This window comes from Cuculus canorus, chromosome 22 (assembly GCF_017976375.1).
Source record: "Cuculus canorus isolate bCucCan1 chromosome 22, bCucCan1.pri, whole genome shotgun sequence".
In the NCBI taxonomy this organism is placed as follows: Eukaryota; Metazoa; Chordata; class Aves; order Cuculiformes; family Cuculidae; genus Cuculus; species Cuculus canorus.
In genome coordinates, this window is record NC_071422.1 from 389,415 (window position 1) to 408,179 (window position 18,765).

General features: G+C 52.8%; 1 protein-coding gene across 1 annotated transcript in view; it reads left to right on the forward strand.

The window, feature by feature from the left end:
* The first annotated feature begins 208 nt into the window (after window positions 1-208).
* The window catches only part of PTPRU (protein tyrosine phosphatase receptor type U), a 60,530-nt gene continuing 41,973 nt past the window's right edge, over window positions 209-18,765 (forward strand). Inside the window, 8 exon segments of the mRNA XM_054086277.1 lie at window positions 209-546; window positions 5,707-5,835; window positions 13,089-13,360; window positions 13,452-13,533; window positions 14,216-14,331; window positions 14,553-14,727; window positions 15,309-15,602; window positions 18,301-18,609. Of these exon segments, the coding sequence (XP_053942252.1) occupies window positions 450-546; window positions 5,707-5,835; window positions 13,089-13,360; window positions 13,452-13,533; window positions 14,216-14,331; window positions 14,553-14,727; window positions 15,309-15,602; window positions 18,301-18,609 (1,474 nt within the window). The 5' untranslated portion in view covers window positions 209-449.

The following is an 18,765-nucleotide window of genomic DNA, read 5'->3' on the forward strand; positions in this document are numbered from 1 at the left end:
GTTGGGTGCTGGTCTCTTCTCCTAAGAAACGATAGGACGAGGGGAAATGTCCTCAAGTTGCACTGGGGAGGTTCATAGATATCAGGAAGAGTCCTTCACTGAAAGGGCTGGCAGGTGCTGGCAGAGGCTGCCCAGGGAAGCGCTGGGGTCACCATCCCTGGAGGCATTTAAAAGATGGACAGACGAGGTGCTCAGGGATATGATTTGGTAGTGGGCAGGTACAGTTGAACTTGATCTCAAAGGTTTTTTCCAACAAAATGGTCGTATGATCCCACCATTGATCTCTTGGCTGAGAATTGAACGTGGAGCTGCCCCACACGATAGTCGTGGCTTGCAGGGCTCTCTATCAGCCTGAGAGGCTGCAGTGTGGGACCTGCTTTGCATCTTGTTTGCTTGCTGAGCTGGATTCCTTGGTGCTGCATCCCCTTGAGTGAGACCCAGACCCATGTATGGCATCATCCCCCGGGAATCTGAGCCCCTCATGGATAGAAGCAGGGTTTCCAGTCCCTTATCCATTAATAACCTCGACTGGGAGCCTGCAGTATGGTACGTATACAATCTTGTTGGATAAGAAGCATATCTAATTTTAGATGAATTGAAGTGTGTTCCTTATCCCCCGTGTCTGCTGGTGCCTGGAGGAAAGCAGTTCCCAGCATTTCCTTCCTAGGGCATATTCCTGTAGGAGCGTGCCAAGGAAATCACCTTTAAATAGCAGTCAGAATCAGGGGGTGGGAGGCTGGCTCGGCTCCGCGTGGGTGCTGGGGAAGGCATGGTATCTCACTGGGGTCTGCTGGAACAGGATTGTGCATCCCAGCCACCCTTTGCTCCCTGGGCTTTCCACTGTCCCTGGGGATGATTCTGGTTGCTGCTGGCGTTATGGGAATAGCGTGTGTGCCTCAGTTTCCCCATTTGCAGAGAATTAACCATTTATTCTGTATGAAGATCTTGATCCTTTGGTGCAGTAAAGAGCATCTTTCTCATATGTGCTGAAGGGAGGTGTTGGGTGTTAGTCTGGGGCTGTGAGACTTTTTGTAGCCTCCAATGCTGTCCCTGCTCCTGGGAATCGGTGAAAACTGCTGATCTGGGAGATGCTCACCCCCACCATGTGTTCAGGGTGACAAAGGGTTACAGCCCTGATTTGCTGTGTGGGGTGTTTGCACATGCTGCTTAGCGGCCGGGGTGATGCCTGGTGTGCTTGGGGTTCCAGAGTCCTGTTTTCCTGCTGACAGTTACCTGGGATATGGGGCAGGAGCTGGTGGAAAAAGCCAGGGACGACCCTGACTCCAAAAAGTCACCTAGGCTAGCTTTCCTGACTGGTGCCTGCACCTTGCGGCATGGGATGCTGGGGGCTTGTGCCCTGAGATGCTACATCCCAGAGATGATCTTGGGGTTAATCCAGTCTCTGCTAAGCCAAAATGGGAGCAAAATGGGCTTTCCCCGTCCCCCCATCAGTTGATCCTGTTTTATCCTGGTGTACTGCGAGTCTTGGATTTCTGCATGGAATTTCAAAGCTCTGGGGAGACTCTGCTTGTAAAAGGTTGGGTATAATCCCCCTTTTTTATAAAGCTTTTCTACTCTTAGGGTTGTTATTTGTGTGGTATCCCCGTGGATGGTGCCCTGAAGGGTCTGGGTAGCGGTGCTGCACCTCCTCAGGATCCATGAGTGTGCAGTTCCATCATGGATGGTGCCAGGCTGCCTGTTAGCACAGGAGCCTTTTCAAAGCTGCTCAGTGAAAGAAAAGAGAAGCCCGTGAAGCATGTCCCACGGTGCAGGAGGTTAAACAGAAAAGGTTCAAGTGTGTAATTAACTTTGAAGCGAGAGGAGCGTAGGCTCGTCGGATGAAAGAGCGGCGGGCAGGCTGGTGGGCAGGCGGCCACGTTCCTTGGTGGCCACGGAGATTTAATTAAATGCCGTCCATTGTACTTGGTTGTTTGGTCTTTCTTTTCCTTCCTCTTCTTCATGAATCCTTGGTTCTTCCTCTCCCCCTCCCTGGTGCTCCTGCTTTCCATCCCTGGGGAGGGGGATGCTGAGTGGCGCTGATACCCAGGGGTTACTGAGTGGCATCTGTATGTGTCTTACTGATGAAGCCATTAAGCCACCTTTTTTTCTCCCCTTTTTTTTAAAAAAAGAATGGGTTTGTCTGGTGTTTGACCCCCATACGAGTGCTCACCCCTCTGCCTGGGCATACCCTAATGCTGCACTGGTGGCACTGGTACCCAGGAGAGATGCTGCGTGGCCAGAGTATCCAGGGAGAGTGCTGAGCAGCACTGGTACCCATCTCCACAGCAAATCCCTCGAGCTGCCTCATTTTACTTTCATTTTAAAAAATTTTTGTCCATCTGGTGTTTAACCCCCGTGTTGGCACTCTCCCCTTGTCTACCTCCTGCCCAGGCACACGGCGGTGCCAGCGGTGGTTCATGTGGGGTATGTCTTGTATGTATCCCCCTTTATATGGTGTGCCTGTGTGCTGTGGGACAGGCCATGGGTTTGGAGGCTGTAGGTGACTTTGGGATGTTGAGGCATCACCTCAGATGCATCGTGCCCCTTGGGAGCAGACTCGCACCCTCGGCAGTATTTTTAGCCACTCTCGCATTTAAATCGCACCTCCCACACCCGCTGCTTTCATCCTACCACCCGGAGCTGCTGTTACCCTGGGCTCAAGCCAGCGCAGGGGCTGGGAACTGGGTGTTCCTTATTTCCACCTGGTGATTTTTAGGGAGCATCTGGACGCACAGTCATGGCCAGCTCCCACAGGTCATGGCCTGTGTCTGTCAGCCCTTGGAAGGGTATAACTGCATTGTTGCAGACACATTTTGTTTTTCAGTCTCCCTGCCCTTCTTGCAAACAGTTTGAAACCTTAATTGTTTAGAAAGCTGCTCTAGGTTTACCCCCTCTGATTTTCCATAGCAGCAGGGGCACCCATAGCTACCCCCTTTGGAGCTGGGATGTTGGCATTTAATAGCTTGGGTGTTAATTTTTATGACACTATCAATCTTGTGATGGGGAGGGAGAAGAAGCTGGAAGGAGCACTACCCTTGGGGGTGAGATCATGCCAAAAGCATCCCATAGCTCATGGAAACCAAGGCTCTGCAAACCCCTTTTATTTCTTTCCCTGTGTATACAAATCAGACAAATTTGTTGGTGAGATGGAATGGCCAGTTCAGCCACTTTTATTTTGCGTTGTGCATGGGGGGAGCGGGTGGGAGGGAAGGCTTGCGCCAGGGAAAGCCATAACAATAAACCTGTCCGAGCAGGGAGATGGATTAGCTTGGACAGCTGTGCCTTCACTAGCAAAATATCTACTCCACGTAATTGCATTTTAAACTCCTTGAGCCTCAGCATCATCTCACAAGTGGCTGAGAATCCAGCGTTGGGGTGAGAGAACAGTAGGGAAACTGAGGCACGGCATCAGTGGGTGCCAGCAGGCTGTGGGTGCTGGAGATGCAGCCCTGGAGGAGGTTGTGTCTCCGCTGACGTTGTTAGCAACTGGGAATAGTTTGGGGGCAAAGGAAATGCTTTTTCCTGGGGAATGGGGCTCTGCCAGACTGAAATGCTGTTGCTTCCACTCAGGTTTCTCAGCCCCCAAAACGCCTTGATGCGAAGACAAATTTCTCTGTCTCAGAATATCCCATTTCGGCAGATCTTGGAAAGAAATACTTGGGCTTTTTTTTTTTTTCTTTAAATCCTTTGGCACTTGGTTTCTGACACTGTTGTATTTTGAATTTTTTTTTTTTCCTTTCCTTCCTGGAAAATTTTGACAGATTTGTGCTTTTTCTCCCATTAGAAGTTTCAAACTCTCTAAAATCCATGGTGAGAACCAAAGGATCTGGTGACTGGGCTTTGTGGTGCGGGGGCACATCCAGACGTGGGCTGGGCAGACGCTCCATTTTGGGAAGGATTTGAAGAAAGCTGTGAGGTCTTAGTGCCTCCGTATGAACAGGAGAGAATTTACTTCTAGTTTTCTTTAAAAAAAAAAAAAAAAAGAAGTTTCTGGTAGTTCTGAGAGCGGGGTGGGGGGGAAACCCCTGAATGCTGGAGCTGGAGTGTACCCTGGTGCTTTTAAAAAGTCCCAGATCGGGTTTTATATGTGAAAGTGTCAGGAATCATAATTTTCTGGGCATTTTATGGGCTCTTTTACAGTGTTCTGGCTTGTGCTTGCACAAGCAACACGTCTGAGCATCCCCCGGCACAGGGAAGCACAACCCGCACTGGCAGCAGCGAGGCCATTAGCTGGCAAATCCCTGGGCGGCGGGGGAATTACTGATGTAATTTGGGGATAAAAGAAGAAAAAAAAGCCAGGATAAATAATACCCCAGCCCGGCTCTGCTTTCATGCTGGCCCATTAGGGGATATTTGCTTTTGTTCGTTCTGCTTGCTCAGGGCTTTCTTAATGTGCCTGCCCTTGTCAGCCCAGGGGCTCGTATTAATTAGCGCTGGTGCCTTGGCCTGAGTGTAATCTGTGGGTTTAACGAACAATAGGTCAGTGTTAACGAACCAGCTCCCATGGGCAAAACCAGCTCAGAGCTGCTAGGTTGGGCTGGATACAGGAGTTTGGGGGCCTGGATGCCAGGATCCAGGGGGCTGATGTGAGATTTGGGGGGCTGGGTGTGGGGATGCAGGGTCCAGGGGGCTGATGTGGGATTGGGGATGTTGGATGCAGGACTGGGGGCTGGCCAGCATTTCTGTGTCCTGTCTCTCATCTTGGTGCGTGTAGGGGAAAGTGGTCTCAGCATGGATTCCCATTCTCCGTGCTCAGCTGACCATCTTACAGATGGAGAGGTGATGCAGGGCTTTCGGTTTTGCTCTTTGCAAAGGATAAAATCCACCCCTGACCCTCCCCACAAGACAAATAGAAGGGCTCCGAAGTGCCAGCCCACACTCGCATTTGTAGGGGTGCGATGGCTGTGAGGGGGTTGGAGGTTCTGGATGACACCTAGTGCTGTCGTGTCAGACACTGGACAGACACCCAAGAGGTCAAGGTCAAATGCACATGGGACGACTGAGGGCAAAGCGGGATTTTTGCATGAGCTCTCACAGGGTCTTCTGAATCTTTGTGCAACCACTGCATTCGAGTGCCTGTTCCCTGGGATAAACCTCCCCTATTGGGTGTCCGGTGCCTGGGAAGTGAAGCTGGGAGCTGCATCCTGCTCTGCAATGAGACCACCACTGGAGCTGGGAACTGCCAGCTTGTTTCACTGATGAAGGAAGTGAATGGGAGAGATGAGGGGTTAGTATTTCCTTGCCTACAGGAAAGCTGGGGAGGGACTCTTGATCAGAGAGTGCAGGGATAGGGGAAAGGGGAGCGGTTTTGAGCTGAAAGAGGGGAGATTGAGATGAGTTCTTGGGAAGAAATGTTTTGCTGTGAGGGTGAGGAGGCCCTGGCCCGGGTTGCCCAGAGCACTGGTGGCTGCCCCCATCCCTGGAGGTGTTCAAGGCCAGGTTGTATGGAGCTTTGATCACCCTGATGGACTGGAAGGTGCCCCTGCCTGTGGCAGGGGCTTGGATTGATGGGCTGAGGTCTGTTCCAGCTGAAACCATTCTGTGATAAGCAGACAAGACCATATCCTTGCTTGGGGTGCATGTGGAGGGATGCTTAGGGTCCTTCTGTGTTTTGGGGGGCAGCAAACCGTCCCAGGAAGGGTTTCTGGGGCGGACCAATCACTCTGTAGTGTCTCAGTGGGGACTGATGAGCCTCTCTGTCCACAGCTGGCTGCACCTTCGAGGAGGACGGCGACCCAAATGAGTGTGAATACAGCCATGGCGAGGATGATGACTTTGGGTGGGAACTCATCCGCAGTTATATGATGCCACACCTGACAGCTGACCTGCCTCATGGTGAGTTCTGGTCCCCAGTGGGGCCATGCTTGTCCCCTCCATGTCTCTGGGGACCTTTGCACCTCAACCCTGAACCCCAGAGCTGGTCTTTTTGGCTTCTCTTGGTTTAATTTCCTCAGCATTTCAGGCTTGACTTGTTGTCATTCATGTGGGCAGGGTGCTGCTGTGTTTGCCAGCCAGGTGTGATGAGCTGTGTCAGTCCTCAGCATGGTGGGATGCTGCGTGGCCCTGGGAATGGTGTTGCTTGGGGACAGGGCATGCTGTGGCTGCTGCCAGAGGGGGTTTAGCAGCACAGCAGGGACATCTGATGGCTCTGGGCGATGCTGAGCCTCATGTTACTGTCTTGGTGAGATGTAGCCCTCTGTCATCCAACTCACCCAAGCCTACAAACCATCCAGGTGTGTATTTTTGGGGTGGAAGGCCAAGATTTCTAGTTTTGTTCCCTCTGCATATGACCTGTGCTGTCACTGTTTACCTGCAGCCCAGGCCCCCCCAGCCCTGCTTCCCAGGTGCTTTTTTGTCTCCTTGCTTCTAAACCTTTTTTTTTGCATTTTATTTTTTTTTCTGGGTCCCACTCCTCTCTCGTGGCCAGGCTACGGGAGCAGAGCCAGCTGGGCAGCGCAGGGAGCTCCCTACTCCTGTGGGAATGGTGTGGGCACCGTGCCTGGGTGGCATTTGGGCGCTTTGCTTGCTCTCAGCTCTGTGACCCCCTTGAGATGTCCCTATACCCTCAAGCCCATGCATCTGTGTGCGATGTATGGGCTCGAGACACTCCTCATTTCCACGACTGCTGGCTACAGCCTGGTTCTGGCTCCTCCTGATGAGCCTGGAGGTCAGATCCCATGCTGAAGCTGGCAGAAAGAGGGAAAACCTGGGTTAGAGTTTGATGGTAATAATGACTTTTTTATTAACTCATTAACTGCTTTATAGAAAACTCCTTACTGCCCCCTCAACCCCTGGCTGTTTATCTCATACCCTGTCCATGCCAGAACTTAATTTGGCTTTCCTGCCTCTGCTAACTCTCTTCTTTCTTTACTTCTCCTCTGCCCATCATCTTTTCCTTCCTTTTCTGTTCCACTGCCATGTCCTGGGCACCAAGTGATGCAGAACAACCCTTAGCCTGGCAGTAGGACTGCTGACCTGCTTCTCCCTTAATGATTGTCCAAATAATTGCTTTGAACTGAACTATCCCAATTTGTTTGTGTCCTGGGGATGGGGTCCTGGGGCAGGGAGGAGGGAAACAGAGTTGAGGTTGAGATGGCACGTGATGGGGGTTCTGAACCCTGTAATTAGTTAGATTTTCTGCTTGGTTTTCAGCTGTAATTTAAAATCTGCAGCAAACTGCTTGAGCTTAAAACCTGGGGGCTTGGAGGGGGCTGAAGAGGTTGGGTGGAATGGGAGCTGTTGCCTCTGTTAGAGGAAATAATTGTGGCTTAGCAAGAGGTGGGGGCTTTCATGGAATTATGAAGTGGTTTGGGTTGGAAGGGACCTCAAAACCCATCCAATTCCAACTCCTGCCATGGGCTGGGACACCTCCCACTGAATTGCGTTGCTCCAAGCCCCATCCAACCTGGCCTTGAACCCCTCCAGGGATGGGGCAGCCACCACTGCTCTGGGCAGCCTGGGCCAGGGCCTCCCCACCCTCACAGCAAAACACTTCTACCCAAGACCTCCTATCAATCTCCCCTCTTTCAGCCTAAAACTGTCTCCCCTCATTCTATCCCTGCCCTCCCTGAATTAATTAAATGAATGCAAAGGAGTTTGAGCTAAACTCGAGTTGATGGGTAAATGATGCTGCTGTCCCAGGTTGGATGCTGTGGGGCCGAGCTGTGAGCGTGGGAGCATTGCAGGGTCTGGCCCCTGGGAAGGGCACCCATCTCCGATGCTGATCGATGGTGACACCCAGAGGAATGCTCATCCCTGTAGCCAGGGGCTCCCCTAAATACCCACCCTGTCTGGCAGTATTGCTGCAAAGGTGCAGGTAGACACTGTCTGCCTTGGGGCACCCAGTGGGTGCAGGACCCAACTGTTGTGTAGTTTCATCCCAGTATGCATGGGGAGCTTTGCATGAGGCTCCTGCAGCCTTATCACCCGTCTCGGTCTCCCCAGCAGCTCAGTGGATGAAGAGTATTTCATAGCACAGGGGCCTCTCCAGGGAGCACTTTCCAAAGGAGTCTTGTGGTCTCAGATTAAAATGAGTTTTTATTGGAGATCAGCCAGTTTCAAGGAGCATAGGATTTATTGGAGCGGATGCTGGCTGCTGGCCACCTGCCTCCACCTTCGCATTCCTCTTTGTTCTTGCTTCTCTGTTTGTTTTGGAGTTTTTTTCCCCTCTTCCCATCTTCAGTTGTCTCCCTCTTTCACCTAAAGACAACTGATGGGTCTCTCCTACATTGCAGTCATGACTTTTTTTCAACTCTTCGTTTTTTTTAAAGCAGTTGCAGGGCGCCAGGTAGGGCAGGTGTGAGGATGCGCTGTCACTGTATCTGCATTAAAATAACTCCCTCCCTGGATGTTTTGGTCATGCTTTCCTCCTGCCCAAGCATTGCCTCAGCCTGGCAGGCTGGTCCATACCTACCTTCAGACTGCAGTATCTGTAACATCCCCAGTGCTTTGAAGGTTAGGAGGGAAGGGACAATGTGTGCCTTGCTCTGCAGCACCTGGCATTACTAGGCACCTACTGGGCTTGCAGGATTCAATTGGATCCCAAAGCCTTCTGAGGAGCAGGAGACTGAGTGGTCCAGCAGGCAGGGGTGGGACAGGGAAATGAAGTCTGTCAAATTTCTTGAGCTCCTGGGATGAAATAAAATTTAAGGTTTCTTAAGGAACATCAGAATAAACCAGAGTGTTTAGATTAAGCCCTGTATGATTTTGGATCTGGCAGGTTCAGGATGGAGCACAGGGCAAAGCCAGGGTTGGGTCCCTGTCTTCCCACCTACCAAGTTAAAGGATACCTCTTGGAGGACAGGGATGTTCTGTGGTGCCCCAGGACCTTCCTGGAAGACCTGCACACACCTCTCTTTGTTGCTGATTCAGTTTGCATGTGGAAGTTTAAAGGAGACAAGTTGAGTTGGGGGAAACTGTGGCAGAAGCTACCTGTGGAGGCTGCATGGCCTCCTGTCCCTCTGCAGCCCCACCCTAGGGACCAGAGCACCCGGGGCTTTCCCACTCTGCACAGCTGTACTCAGAAATATTGAAGCTTCACATTTGTGACTTGTTTTTATTCCCTGCTTGGTTCTTCCTTCCATTCCCAGAGCTGCTGCTGTGCCCTCAGCGCAGCTGCATCACGATGCTGTGGTGCAGTTGTGCTGGGGATGACTGAGCTGTTGTCCTCACTCTGAGCTCTGAGGTCCCTCCATCCTTTCTGAGGACTTTCTCCTTCAGCTGATAGATCTGGTACTGCTTCCCGACCTGCTGTGTATCCATAAAAACCTTGAAAAAATCAAGCTTGATTTTTTTGGCTCCTGGGGAATTGCTCCAGCCTGTCCAAGGACCGTGTGGCAGATCAGCTGTCAGTGATGGAGCTCCCCGGGGAAGTACTTATCCTGGAGCTCATGAGGACTGGGTACCTGAATCCTGTGCCAGCTCTGGCATGTCAAGAAGAAGAACCAGCATACAAGGAGGCACCATTAAGCTTCATCTTCCCGAGTGTTTTGCTGGAGGCAGCTGCTGCAGACCTGGTCTCCTGGCTCCTCTCCCTGCCTGCCAGCATGCCTGCCTTTCGCTGCCTTTGATAGCTCTTTGATTTGTCTTATTTTTATCTCTCAGTAGTTTTGTAGGAGGAAACATTTGGCGAGACAGGGGAGCGGGTGCTTCCCTCCTCTTCTTTCTGAGCTGTTCTGGGTTTTTCCCAGAGGGATGCAGGCAGCTTGGGAAGGACAATGCGATGGGGAGAGCTGCTCCTTCCCTGTGGGTGAGCAGGGCTCAGCCTGAAGCTGTGGAGAAGAATCTTTGCTCTCAGATTCACAGCCAAGGTTATTGGAGGTGCCAAGTTATCCTTGAAGACCCTGATTTGAATCTCAAGGAACAGTTGATGATCCCAGAAGTGGGAAAACTCAGCTGGAGACCTGTCATGAGGACATTGCTGGGATGGGTACAAAGCTTTCTGTGTGTAGCCCCTGCAAGCCGATTTTGCAGCTTAAACCTCATTGTTGACTTGTGTGTAACAAACTGATGCCTTTCCCGTAGGGAACATCGCTAGAAACTTGTTTCTCTTTTCATTTGTGTGGTTGAAATATTATTTAGTGCTTTGAGTCTTTTCTCTTTCTCCACAGAGCACTTGAGCTCTGCACTAAAAGCCTACCTGAAAACTAAATTAAACCGTATTGCTGCAGCTGAGCTGGGGGGGGGACTTGTTATTTGTGGTGATGAAGGGGGTGACAGCTTGCCTGGACCAGCATCTTCATTCAAACCAACCTTAATTGAGGATCAGAGGAAGGAGTTAATAAGTGAAGCATGGTATCCATGTGTGCCCATATCCTGTCCTTTGGTTTGAAGTCTCAACTGGGGATGCCCTGGGGCTCTTTCTGTGGCTCCCATTTTGTAGGAGGTTTGGAAATTACTTTCTCCATCATGATTTTTTGGATCAGAGTTTTGCTGTGTAATGCCAACATATGGATAACGCTCAAAAAGAACCCAGCTGTGCTGATGAGCTGTGATATTGCATCAACCCTCCGGCTGCTAGCAGTGGTTCTGCTTGTCGCCCCCTGGCTCTGGGACACAGTGGGGCTGGGATGCTCCCTGCTCTCTGTCCTTATCTCTGGCTTTGCTAGCAGGAATTAAACTGAGCTTTTAAAACTGGAATTGGAAGGTTTACATAGCTCTGATGGTGAAAGCTGCTGGGTCCTGATGGAAGCTGAGCACCCAGTAGGGTGGGGACATGGGGGGACCCTGGTAGTAGTGGTGGTTTAATGGGGAACAAGTGGAAGAGGTCTGGGGGACCTTTGAGTCCTTGCTGCATCTCCCTGGGAAGCATCCTGAAAGGATCGAGAGGCTGTGAGGAGCAGACTGGTGTCTGTGGGGTGGGTGCTGGGAGGGTGTGTGAAGGCTGTCCCCACCTTGTCACCCTTTTGTCACTAGCTGGCTGTCCTGCTGCAGTTGGGAGCACCCAGGCAGGGCTGTGCTGCTCTTTTATTGGACTGTGTTGAAAAAAAAACATTAAAAACTCACTGAAACACAAAAACATCCCCCAGGTGAAGGCCAGGGCTGCCAAGGGAGTTTATAAGCTGTAGCCACCCCTCTGCAGAGAGCTGCCTACCCCGGGACCTTGTCCGTGCCTAGAGATGCTCTGGTGCAGGGTGCAGCCCCCCAGTTTGGGGATGAGCACCTCTGCATCTCCTGCATTAAAAAACCCACACAACCCATACCTAGAGCTTGAAGCTGGGACCATGCAGTTCCAGGGGAGGAGGATATAATTAGCACAAAAGCGAGCGGTGGGACCCTGCTTTCACTGATACAGCAACACCAGGAAGAAAATAAGGGGGAGAAATAGCATATAGGGGAAACCCTACCAGATGAGTGATGCATGGATGGATTGCTGTCTGTTTGTGTCCGTGATGGCCTTAAGGGACATTTTCTGTCTTCAAAAATAACTTGTCCACGGTTTAATTTTAGTCGTGGTCTCTTTATTTCGGTCCTCTGGCTTTTTTTTGTTTTTAAAGGGAGGGAAGGAAGGAGACTCTGTGTTGTTTAATGAGAGCCTGGCAGATCGAGCGGGCGGAGGTGGCTTTTGGGAGATGTCTCCCTGCTGTTGCCTGGACCAAATGGAGCCAATCTCATTCATGCAGAAATAATTTTGCTGGGGGAAATGAGAGGGGGAAACAAGAGAAGAAACATGGACATAGTGCTTTCCCCTCTGTTGGTGAAATGCAGCTGTGCTTGAGTCCAAGAAAATAAATTGTTAGCATTTTATTTCCCCCTGAATATCTGCCCTCAGGGGCTGGGAGCACCGTGTGGATTGGTGACATGGGGACAATTTTGCTCTTTAGTGATTTCTTTCCCCTGCTTGGGTCTCATCCCTGAAGGATGCACCGGAAGATGCATTGTGGTACCCAGCGCTGTGTCTCCTCAGCTGATGCTGTGACCTCCTGGCTGTTTCAGGTTCCCCCCAAGCACAGCTCCCAAATGCTGGGAGGGATGGATGGGTGCCCTCCATGATCCCCCATTGCCTTCGTTAGGCTTTTCTTGCTGCCTGCTTGCTGGGAGCTGATGGGAGGAAAGCATATGAATTTGTTTAAATAACTGGCGGTGAAAGCTATTAATAATTAAGCACCTACTGTCACAAAAACTATGGTAGACTTGAATAAATGGGCCAGCTTTGTTACTTGCAGCTTCTGCCATTATTAAAATGGAAAAGATATTAATAATCCCCTTGTCTTTGGTGACAGGGAAGGTTTGGTGGAGCAGTTCCCCATCCGCCCTGTCTCCTGGCCCTTTGGCTGTGCTGGATGACTCTGAGAGCTCCCACAAAGAGTCAGGCCTCCTGCGTCCTCCTCCTGCCTCCAGACTGACTGGGATGGAGCGTGTGGTGCAGGGAGGGATACTGCCTTTGGGATCCCCGCTGGGATTTTTGTCTTGCTCGCTCTATAAGTGTGGCTTTGGGGTTGCGCTGGGACAAACACTGGGATTCCTGGTCTGGTTGCTGGTGATTTTGGGTGATGGGAGATGGGCACCAGTGGCTGCAGGTGGGAAGGTGGGTCTGGGGCTGTCATCCCAGAGAGCCGTGGTGCTGCTGCTCATTAAGCCAATGAGCAGTTTCCGCCCCCTGCAAGCACCTGCTGAGTGTAGTTTAAACTTAGCAACAACTGTGTGGTAAATGATATGAGACAATGGGACTGGAAATGAAACGGCTGGGGAGGGCAATGTTGACTCAGCCAAAGCTGTGAGCATTAAAAGAAAGCAGATGCAGGGTTTCCAGTGGCATCAAAGCCATTACCAACCTTGGTGCCTTGGGACAACCAGCTTATCCTGGAGGCAATGGATCTGACCCTTCTCTGCTCGTCCACTGTCTGGGTCCTATTTCAGTGTCCTGCTGCCACTGACACGGATTCCATCCCGGGTCCCTGGCTGCTGTCTTGCACGTCCCCATGAGCCAGCATGGACCGGTACCCACTGAGACCTGAGCATCGTTGCTGGATCATACACATCTTTGCAATCCCACATCCTCCACCTGCTCCATCCCTGCTGGCAAAGCTCGGGAGATGCGAAACAGGGGGATTATTCCATGCTTTCCCCCCTTCTTCTTCCTGCTGCAGGCTCCTACCTGATGGTAAACTCCTCACAGCACGCCCCGGGCCAGAAAGCTCACCTGGTCTTCCAGACACTGAGTGAGAATGACACCCACTGCCTCCAGTTTAGCTACTTCATGTACAGCCGGGATGGCCACAGCCCTGGCACCCTCAGCGCCTACGTCCGGGTGACTGGGGGCCCGGTGGGCAGCGCCGTCTGGAACGCCTCTGGCTCCCACGGCCGTCAGTGGCACCAGGCAGAGTTGGCCGTCAGCTTGTTCTGGCCCAGCGAGTACCAGGTGAGCCCCAGCAGCCCCCTTAAATGGCGTGGACCCCGCCTTGTGTGACCCAGACCCCCAGAAATGGTGACCCCTCTGTTTGGTGCCACAGGTGCTCTTCGAAGCAGTTGTTTCCAGTGAGCGCAGGGGCTATCTTGGCTTGGATGACATTTTGGTCTTGAATTATCCATGCTGTGAGTGTCACAGGATGGGACCCAAGCGTGGGTGATGATGGAGGGGTGTGGGTGCTGCCGAGCTGGGCTGGATTCAGAGCTGGTGCCCATTGGGTTGGTTGGGGCAAAGGGATTGGCTGAGGGAGTGATGCCAGCATGCAGCCTGGGTGTCCTGTGGTCGCCTAGAGTGGTGGAGCTCTATCTCCTGGGTGCCTCCAGGGCTCCTTTTCCCATCCCCATCACTGAGGCTTTTATAAGCCTCGGAAAAGTGCAGGCTGAACACGTAACCTGAGCATCCCCATTGAAAGGGACCAACTGGGCTGGTGAGGACCTGAAATCCCAAGCTGTTCCAACACGTTGGCTTTTGGGGTTCCCATATTTCTTCTAGGCTTAGGGGAGGCAGTGGGAGATCTGCTCCCCCTGTATCAACACCATAGACTGTATTGGGCAGCAGCACTGCAGGATGCGGGAGGGGGAAGGCTGCATCCCTTCCAGAGACACTGGATGATTTCATGGTGATGGGAACAAATTCCTGACTCCAGGCTGGGCTGTGAGGACGAGAACTGAGCACTCCTGGAGTTTGGCTCCAGCCCCAGCATCCTGGATAGGTTTTTGGGGTGCGATGGGATTTTCGTGGCAATGCCACCGTGGCTCCCCATAGGGATCAGCGGCTTCATCATCTCTTGCTTGTGTCCCTTGGCAGTGAAAGCGCCTCACTTCTCCCGCCTGGGTGATGTGGAGGTCAATGCGGGGCAGAACGCCACCTTCCAGTGTGTGGCTGCAGGCAAAGCCTCCGAGGCTGAGTGGTTCCTCATGCAGGTGAGCAGCGGCAGTGGTGAAACTGGCATGTCCACTATCACCCCATGTATTGCTTCTGCAATGTCTTTGTGCCTTCCCTTCCAGAGAAGGCATCACTGGGCAGGGGGAGAAGGGCAATGCCCCCTACTGCCTTTTAAGCAGACATCACTTCGGAATGTGTTTGGTGGCTCTGGATGTCACACCGAGCCTCCTGGTGATGTCTTGTCTCTCACTTGGGGCAGAGGCAGAGTGGTGAGGTGGTCCCTGCTGCCTCTGTGAAGCACATCAGCCACCGGCGCTTCCTGGCCACCTTCCAGCTGGACGAGGTGTCCAAGGAGGACCAGGACCTGTACCGCTGCATCACTCAGTCCAGCCGTGGCTCGGGCGTCTCCAACTTCGCTGAGCTCGTTGTGAAAGGTGGGTGATTGATGGGTTTCTGGGTCCCGGAGAGGCTGTTTGTGCTCCTCTGTTTGCAGAGGAAGAGAAAAGTGGGATGCACGGGGTGGTGGGATCACTATTTCTCACTGCAAATGAGTGGAGAGTTCTGCCTTTCCTGGTGGCATTAGATAATTTATTTTTGATTGGAGTAGGTGGGAATTAATTATGGTGAAACTGTGCAGCACCGTGCTGGGCGGTGTATCTTAAAAGATAATTAAGGTTTGATCAGATGAAACCCTATTGAAGGTGTTAAAGCCTCACTAAAAGCGATGAAAGCCTGACTAAAAGTGGTGGAACACACATGTATGAACTGAAGTTTAAAGACTGGATGGTGCCCTCCTCTGCTTTGGTGTCAATCCTCATGTCTTCTGGGTGGGGAATCTGATTTTGTCCCATGCCCTGCAACCTGAAGGTGGTGGGTTTGTTTAGGAAGAGATGTGAATGTCTCAGTTCTAGGGCTGGTGTCAAGGCTGTACTGTGGTTGGGATGTACCATCTGGAGATGCTGTGGAGCTGATCGAGAGGGGAGTGCTCCATCTGCCCCTTCTCACTCTCTTCCAGAGCCCCCCACACCCATCGCGCCCCCCCAGCTGCTCCGGGCTGGCTCCACCTACCTAATCATCCAGCTCAACACCAACTCCATTACTGGCGATGGCCCCATAGTACGCAAGGAGATCGAGTACCGCATGACCTCAGGGCCCTGGTCGGAGGTCCACGCTGTCAACATGCAGACCTACAAGCTCTGGCATCTGGATCCAGACACGGAGTATGAGATCAGCGTCCTGCTCACCCGGCCTGGTGAGGGGGGCACCGGCAAACCGGGGCCGCCCCTCATCAGCCGCACCAAGTGTGCAGGTGGGTCCCATGCTGCATCCTGACCATCCTGGGTGGCCTTGGACAAGGTCCCCTGCTGTGTCATTCCCCAGGAAAGCAGTCATGGTGCCAAGACTGAAAATATTCCAGCAGCATTTGGACAATGCCCTCAGCTCCGTGGTGTGAATGTTGGGGTGTCCTGTGCAGGGCCAGGAGTTGGACTCGATGATCCTTGTGGGTCTCTTCCAACTCAGGGCATTCTGTGATTCAATGATCCTGAGCCCCTAGGGCTGGATGGACGCTAGGGGCATCTGCCTGTGCGGTCCAGGATCCCGAATCATCGCTCCCCTGACAGATCGGCCTTTAATTGACTTTACAGGCAGTTGCACGCAGGAGGGACCTCAGGAGGGAGGGACCACTAATTAATCCCAGGTTATGATCGTGGCTGGAGGGTAGCAGGGTGCATGGGCAAGGCTAGATCCTGAACCAGCGCAATCAGCCTGTGCAGAGGGCCTGAATATCCATCCAGCCAAGTAATGCCCTGATGGGTGGTGCGTTTCCGCTGATCAGAGTCAACAGCAGCCGGGTGCAACCTTGGTGCAGGAAGGCACAGCAATGGGATACAGAGTTAGCAGCTGCCTGCAGCTGGTTTCCATCCCTGGCTGTAGACGTCTGCTCTGCCTCTGTCGGGGGCTGCAGGCTCAGGGCCAGACCCAGCTCAGGGCATCCCCAAATCTCCAAACCAGTGTCTCTGAGGATGAGCCCCTTGGCTGTCCCTGGAGAGGTTCCAAGCTCATTCCCTCCTCTGAGGGAGCTGTAGATTATTCTCCAGTGTCTGGTTTTGAACAATTCGTGCCTCTAAAAAGATTTTTTCGGAAGCAATCCTAAATCCTCTGCAACGCCAGAACGGTGATGGCTTTGGCTGGGAGGGGGGCAGCTGCCTTCTCATGCATGGGAATGGTCTGGGGGGGGAAGATTCAGGGGAAGCTGAGGTTTTTCTCTGTTAAAGTGCCCCAACAGAGCCTATGGTGCAACCATGCTGCTGGTCTGGTGTCCCCATTTCTCGAGGGCGATGGGGAGAAAACTTCTCCAGTCCTGTGGGGCTGCAGGGGAGTCTCTTTCCTCTGGAGGAGTCTGACTCCACATCCCCGCTGGGAGTAACCAGAGTTTGGGGGATGTCCCTGGCTGCGGTGGTGCTGGGGGCTGATGGCATGGTTTCAGCTGCTCCATGGCAACCGCCATCCTGATGCTGGTGTTAACTGCTGGTAATAGACAGACTGAGATAGCTGGAGTTGTTCAGCCTGGAGAGGAGCAGGCTCCGGGGAGACCTTAGAGCAGCTTCCAGTGCTGAAAGGGGCTCCAGGAAAGCTGGGGAGGGGAGTGCAGGGAGAGAATGAGGGGGAATGGTTTTCAGCTGAAAGAAGGGGATAGAGATGAGGTCTTAGGCAGAAATATTTTGCTGTGAGGATGGGGAGGCCCTGGCCCAGGTTGCCCAGAGCAGTGGTGGCTGCCCCATCCTTGGAGGGGTTCAAGGCCAGGTTGGATGGGGCTTGGAGGCCCTGATCCAGTGGGAGGTGTCCCTGCCCATGGCAGGGGGTGGGACTGGATGGGCTTTAAAATCCTTTCTAACCCCAGGATTCTCTGGGTCAAAGGGAGATTGTGCACGTGGCCACATGCCACTGGCCATCATCAGCTCTGGGTGCGGTCTGCTCCTACCCCCTGGAGCGGCATTTAAATACACTGGATAAGAAGTAGAGGGGAAGGCTGAAGCCTGGCACCACATGGTGCTGCCTGGGGAGCTGTGGGGGCTGTGGAAGCCTTGGGGAGAGGAGGGAAGCAGTCCCTCTGCCCTTGGCCACCTGATGGGAGTGATGCCGGTGGGCATCAGTGCTGAGGTTTGGTGCTTTTTGGTAGAGCCAGATGTGGCAATGGGTTTAAGGCTTAGATCTCTGCAATGTAGGGCTGTGCTCACCCTTGAGAACCAGGTGGAGCTTTCCATAGTCTCGTCAGGGCATTGGGACCTGCAGGAACATCTACTGAAGTTGCAAAAGCCTCTTGCAACCCTGAGTGGCCTCAACTCCTCTGCTGTGCAAATCCCAGGGGAATTACCTGGGGATCAGCTCTGGGAGGGAGTGGCCAAAGACCCTCCTTTCATTGCAGGGTCCTTCCCACCACCTCTGGGTGTGGAGAGTTTTCTGCTGCAAACCCAAACCACCTGTGTGCGTCTGCTGCTGGCAAGGGAGCTCGGCTCCTTGTTAAGCCTGTCTTTTCTGTTCGATTGGCAATTAGAATTAATTAAACTCCTTCCCGGCGATGGCATTTGGACTCTGTCCTTTTGAGAGCCTGATGTGGGCTTGATGAAAGTATGAGGGCTCCCCTCATGCAGCCACGTTTATCTGGTTATTTGGGATTGCTTGTGGTGTGGATGCCTCTGGTGCCCACTGTGCCTCTGCGCCCGCCAGGGGAGTGGGGCTGGTACCGGGCTTCACCTCAGCAGGGGAAGATGAGCCAACAGAAGCTGCTGTCCTTGTGGGATTGGAACCCCAGTGATGTCCCCTGCCCTGTCTGCAGGGCAGCACCATCCTATGCTGAGGCTGCTCCCAGTTTTGGGGTCAGGGTTACCCTCTACAGTCACCCACCCTATGCCAACGCTGTAAAAGGTCTTTCCCTGATAGTACACATAAACCCACGAGGTGCTTTGTTTCATTACTCATCTCTGCCCATCTCTCTCCTCCCACAGAACCCATGCGGGCCCCTAAAGGCCTGGCGTTCTCTGAAATCCAGTCCAGGCAGCTGACGTTGCAGTGGGAGCCACTGGGCTACAACCTGACCCGCTGTCACACCTACACTGTCTTGCTCTGCTACCGCTATTTTGTGGGCACTGGCCATAACCAAACCTTCCGGGAGTGCGTGAAGATGGAGCGGAATGCCAACCGTTACACCATCAAAAACCTGCTGCCCTACAAGAACGTCCACGTCAAGCTCATCCTCTCCAATCCTGAGGGTCGCAAGGAGGGCAAGGAGGTGGTATTCCAGACGGATGAGGATGGTGAGTCTGTGCAGGGAGCTGCATCATCCCCCAAAACAGGACTCCGTGGTTGATGAGCTGTTGAGATGTCTCCTGTGGCATGGTGCACGTCTGTGGATCTTGGCCTGGGACATGATGGGAATATCTCCTGTGGCCATGACGTGAACGGGAAGATGA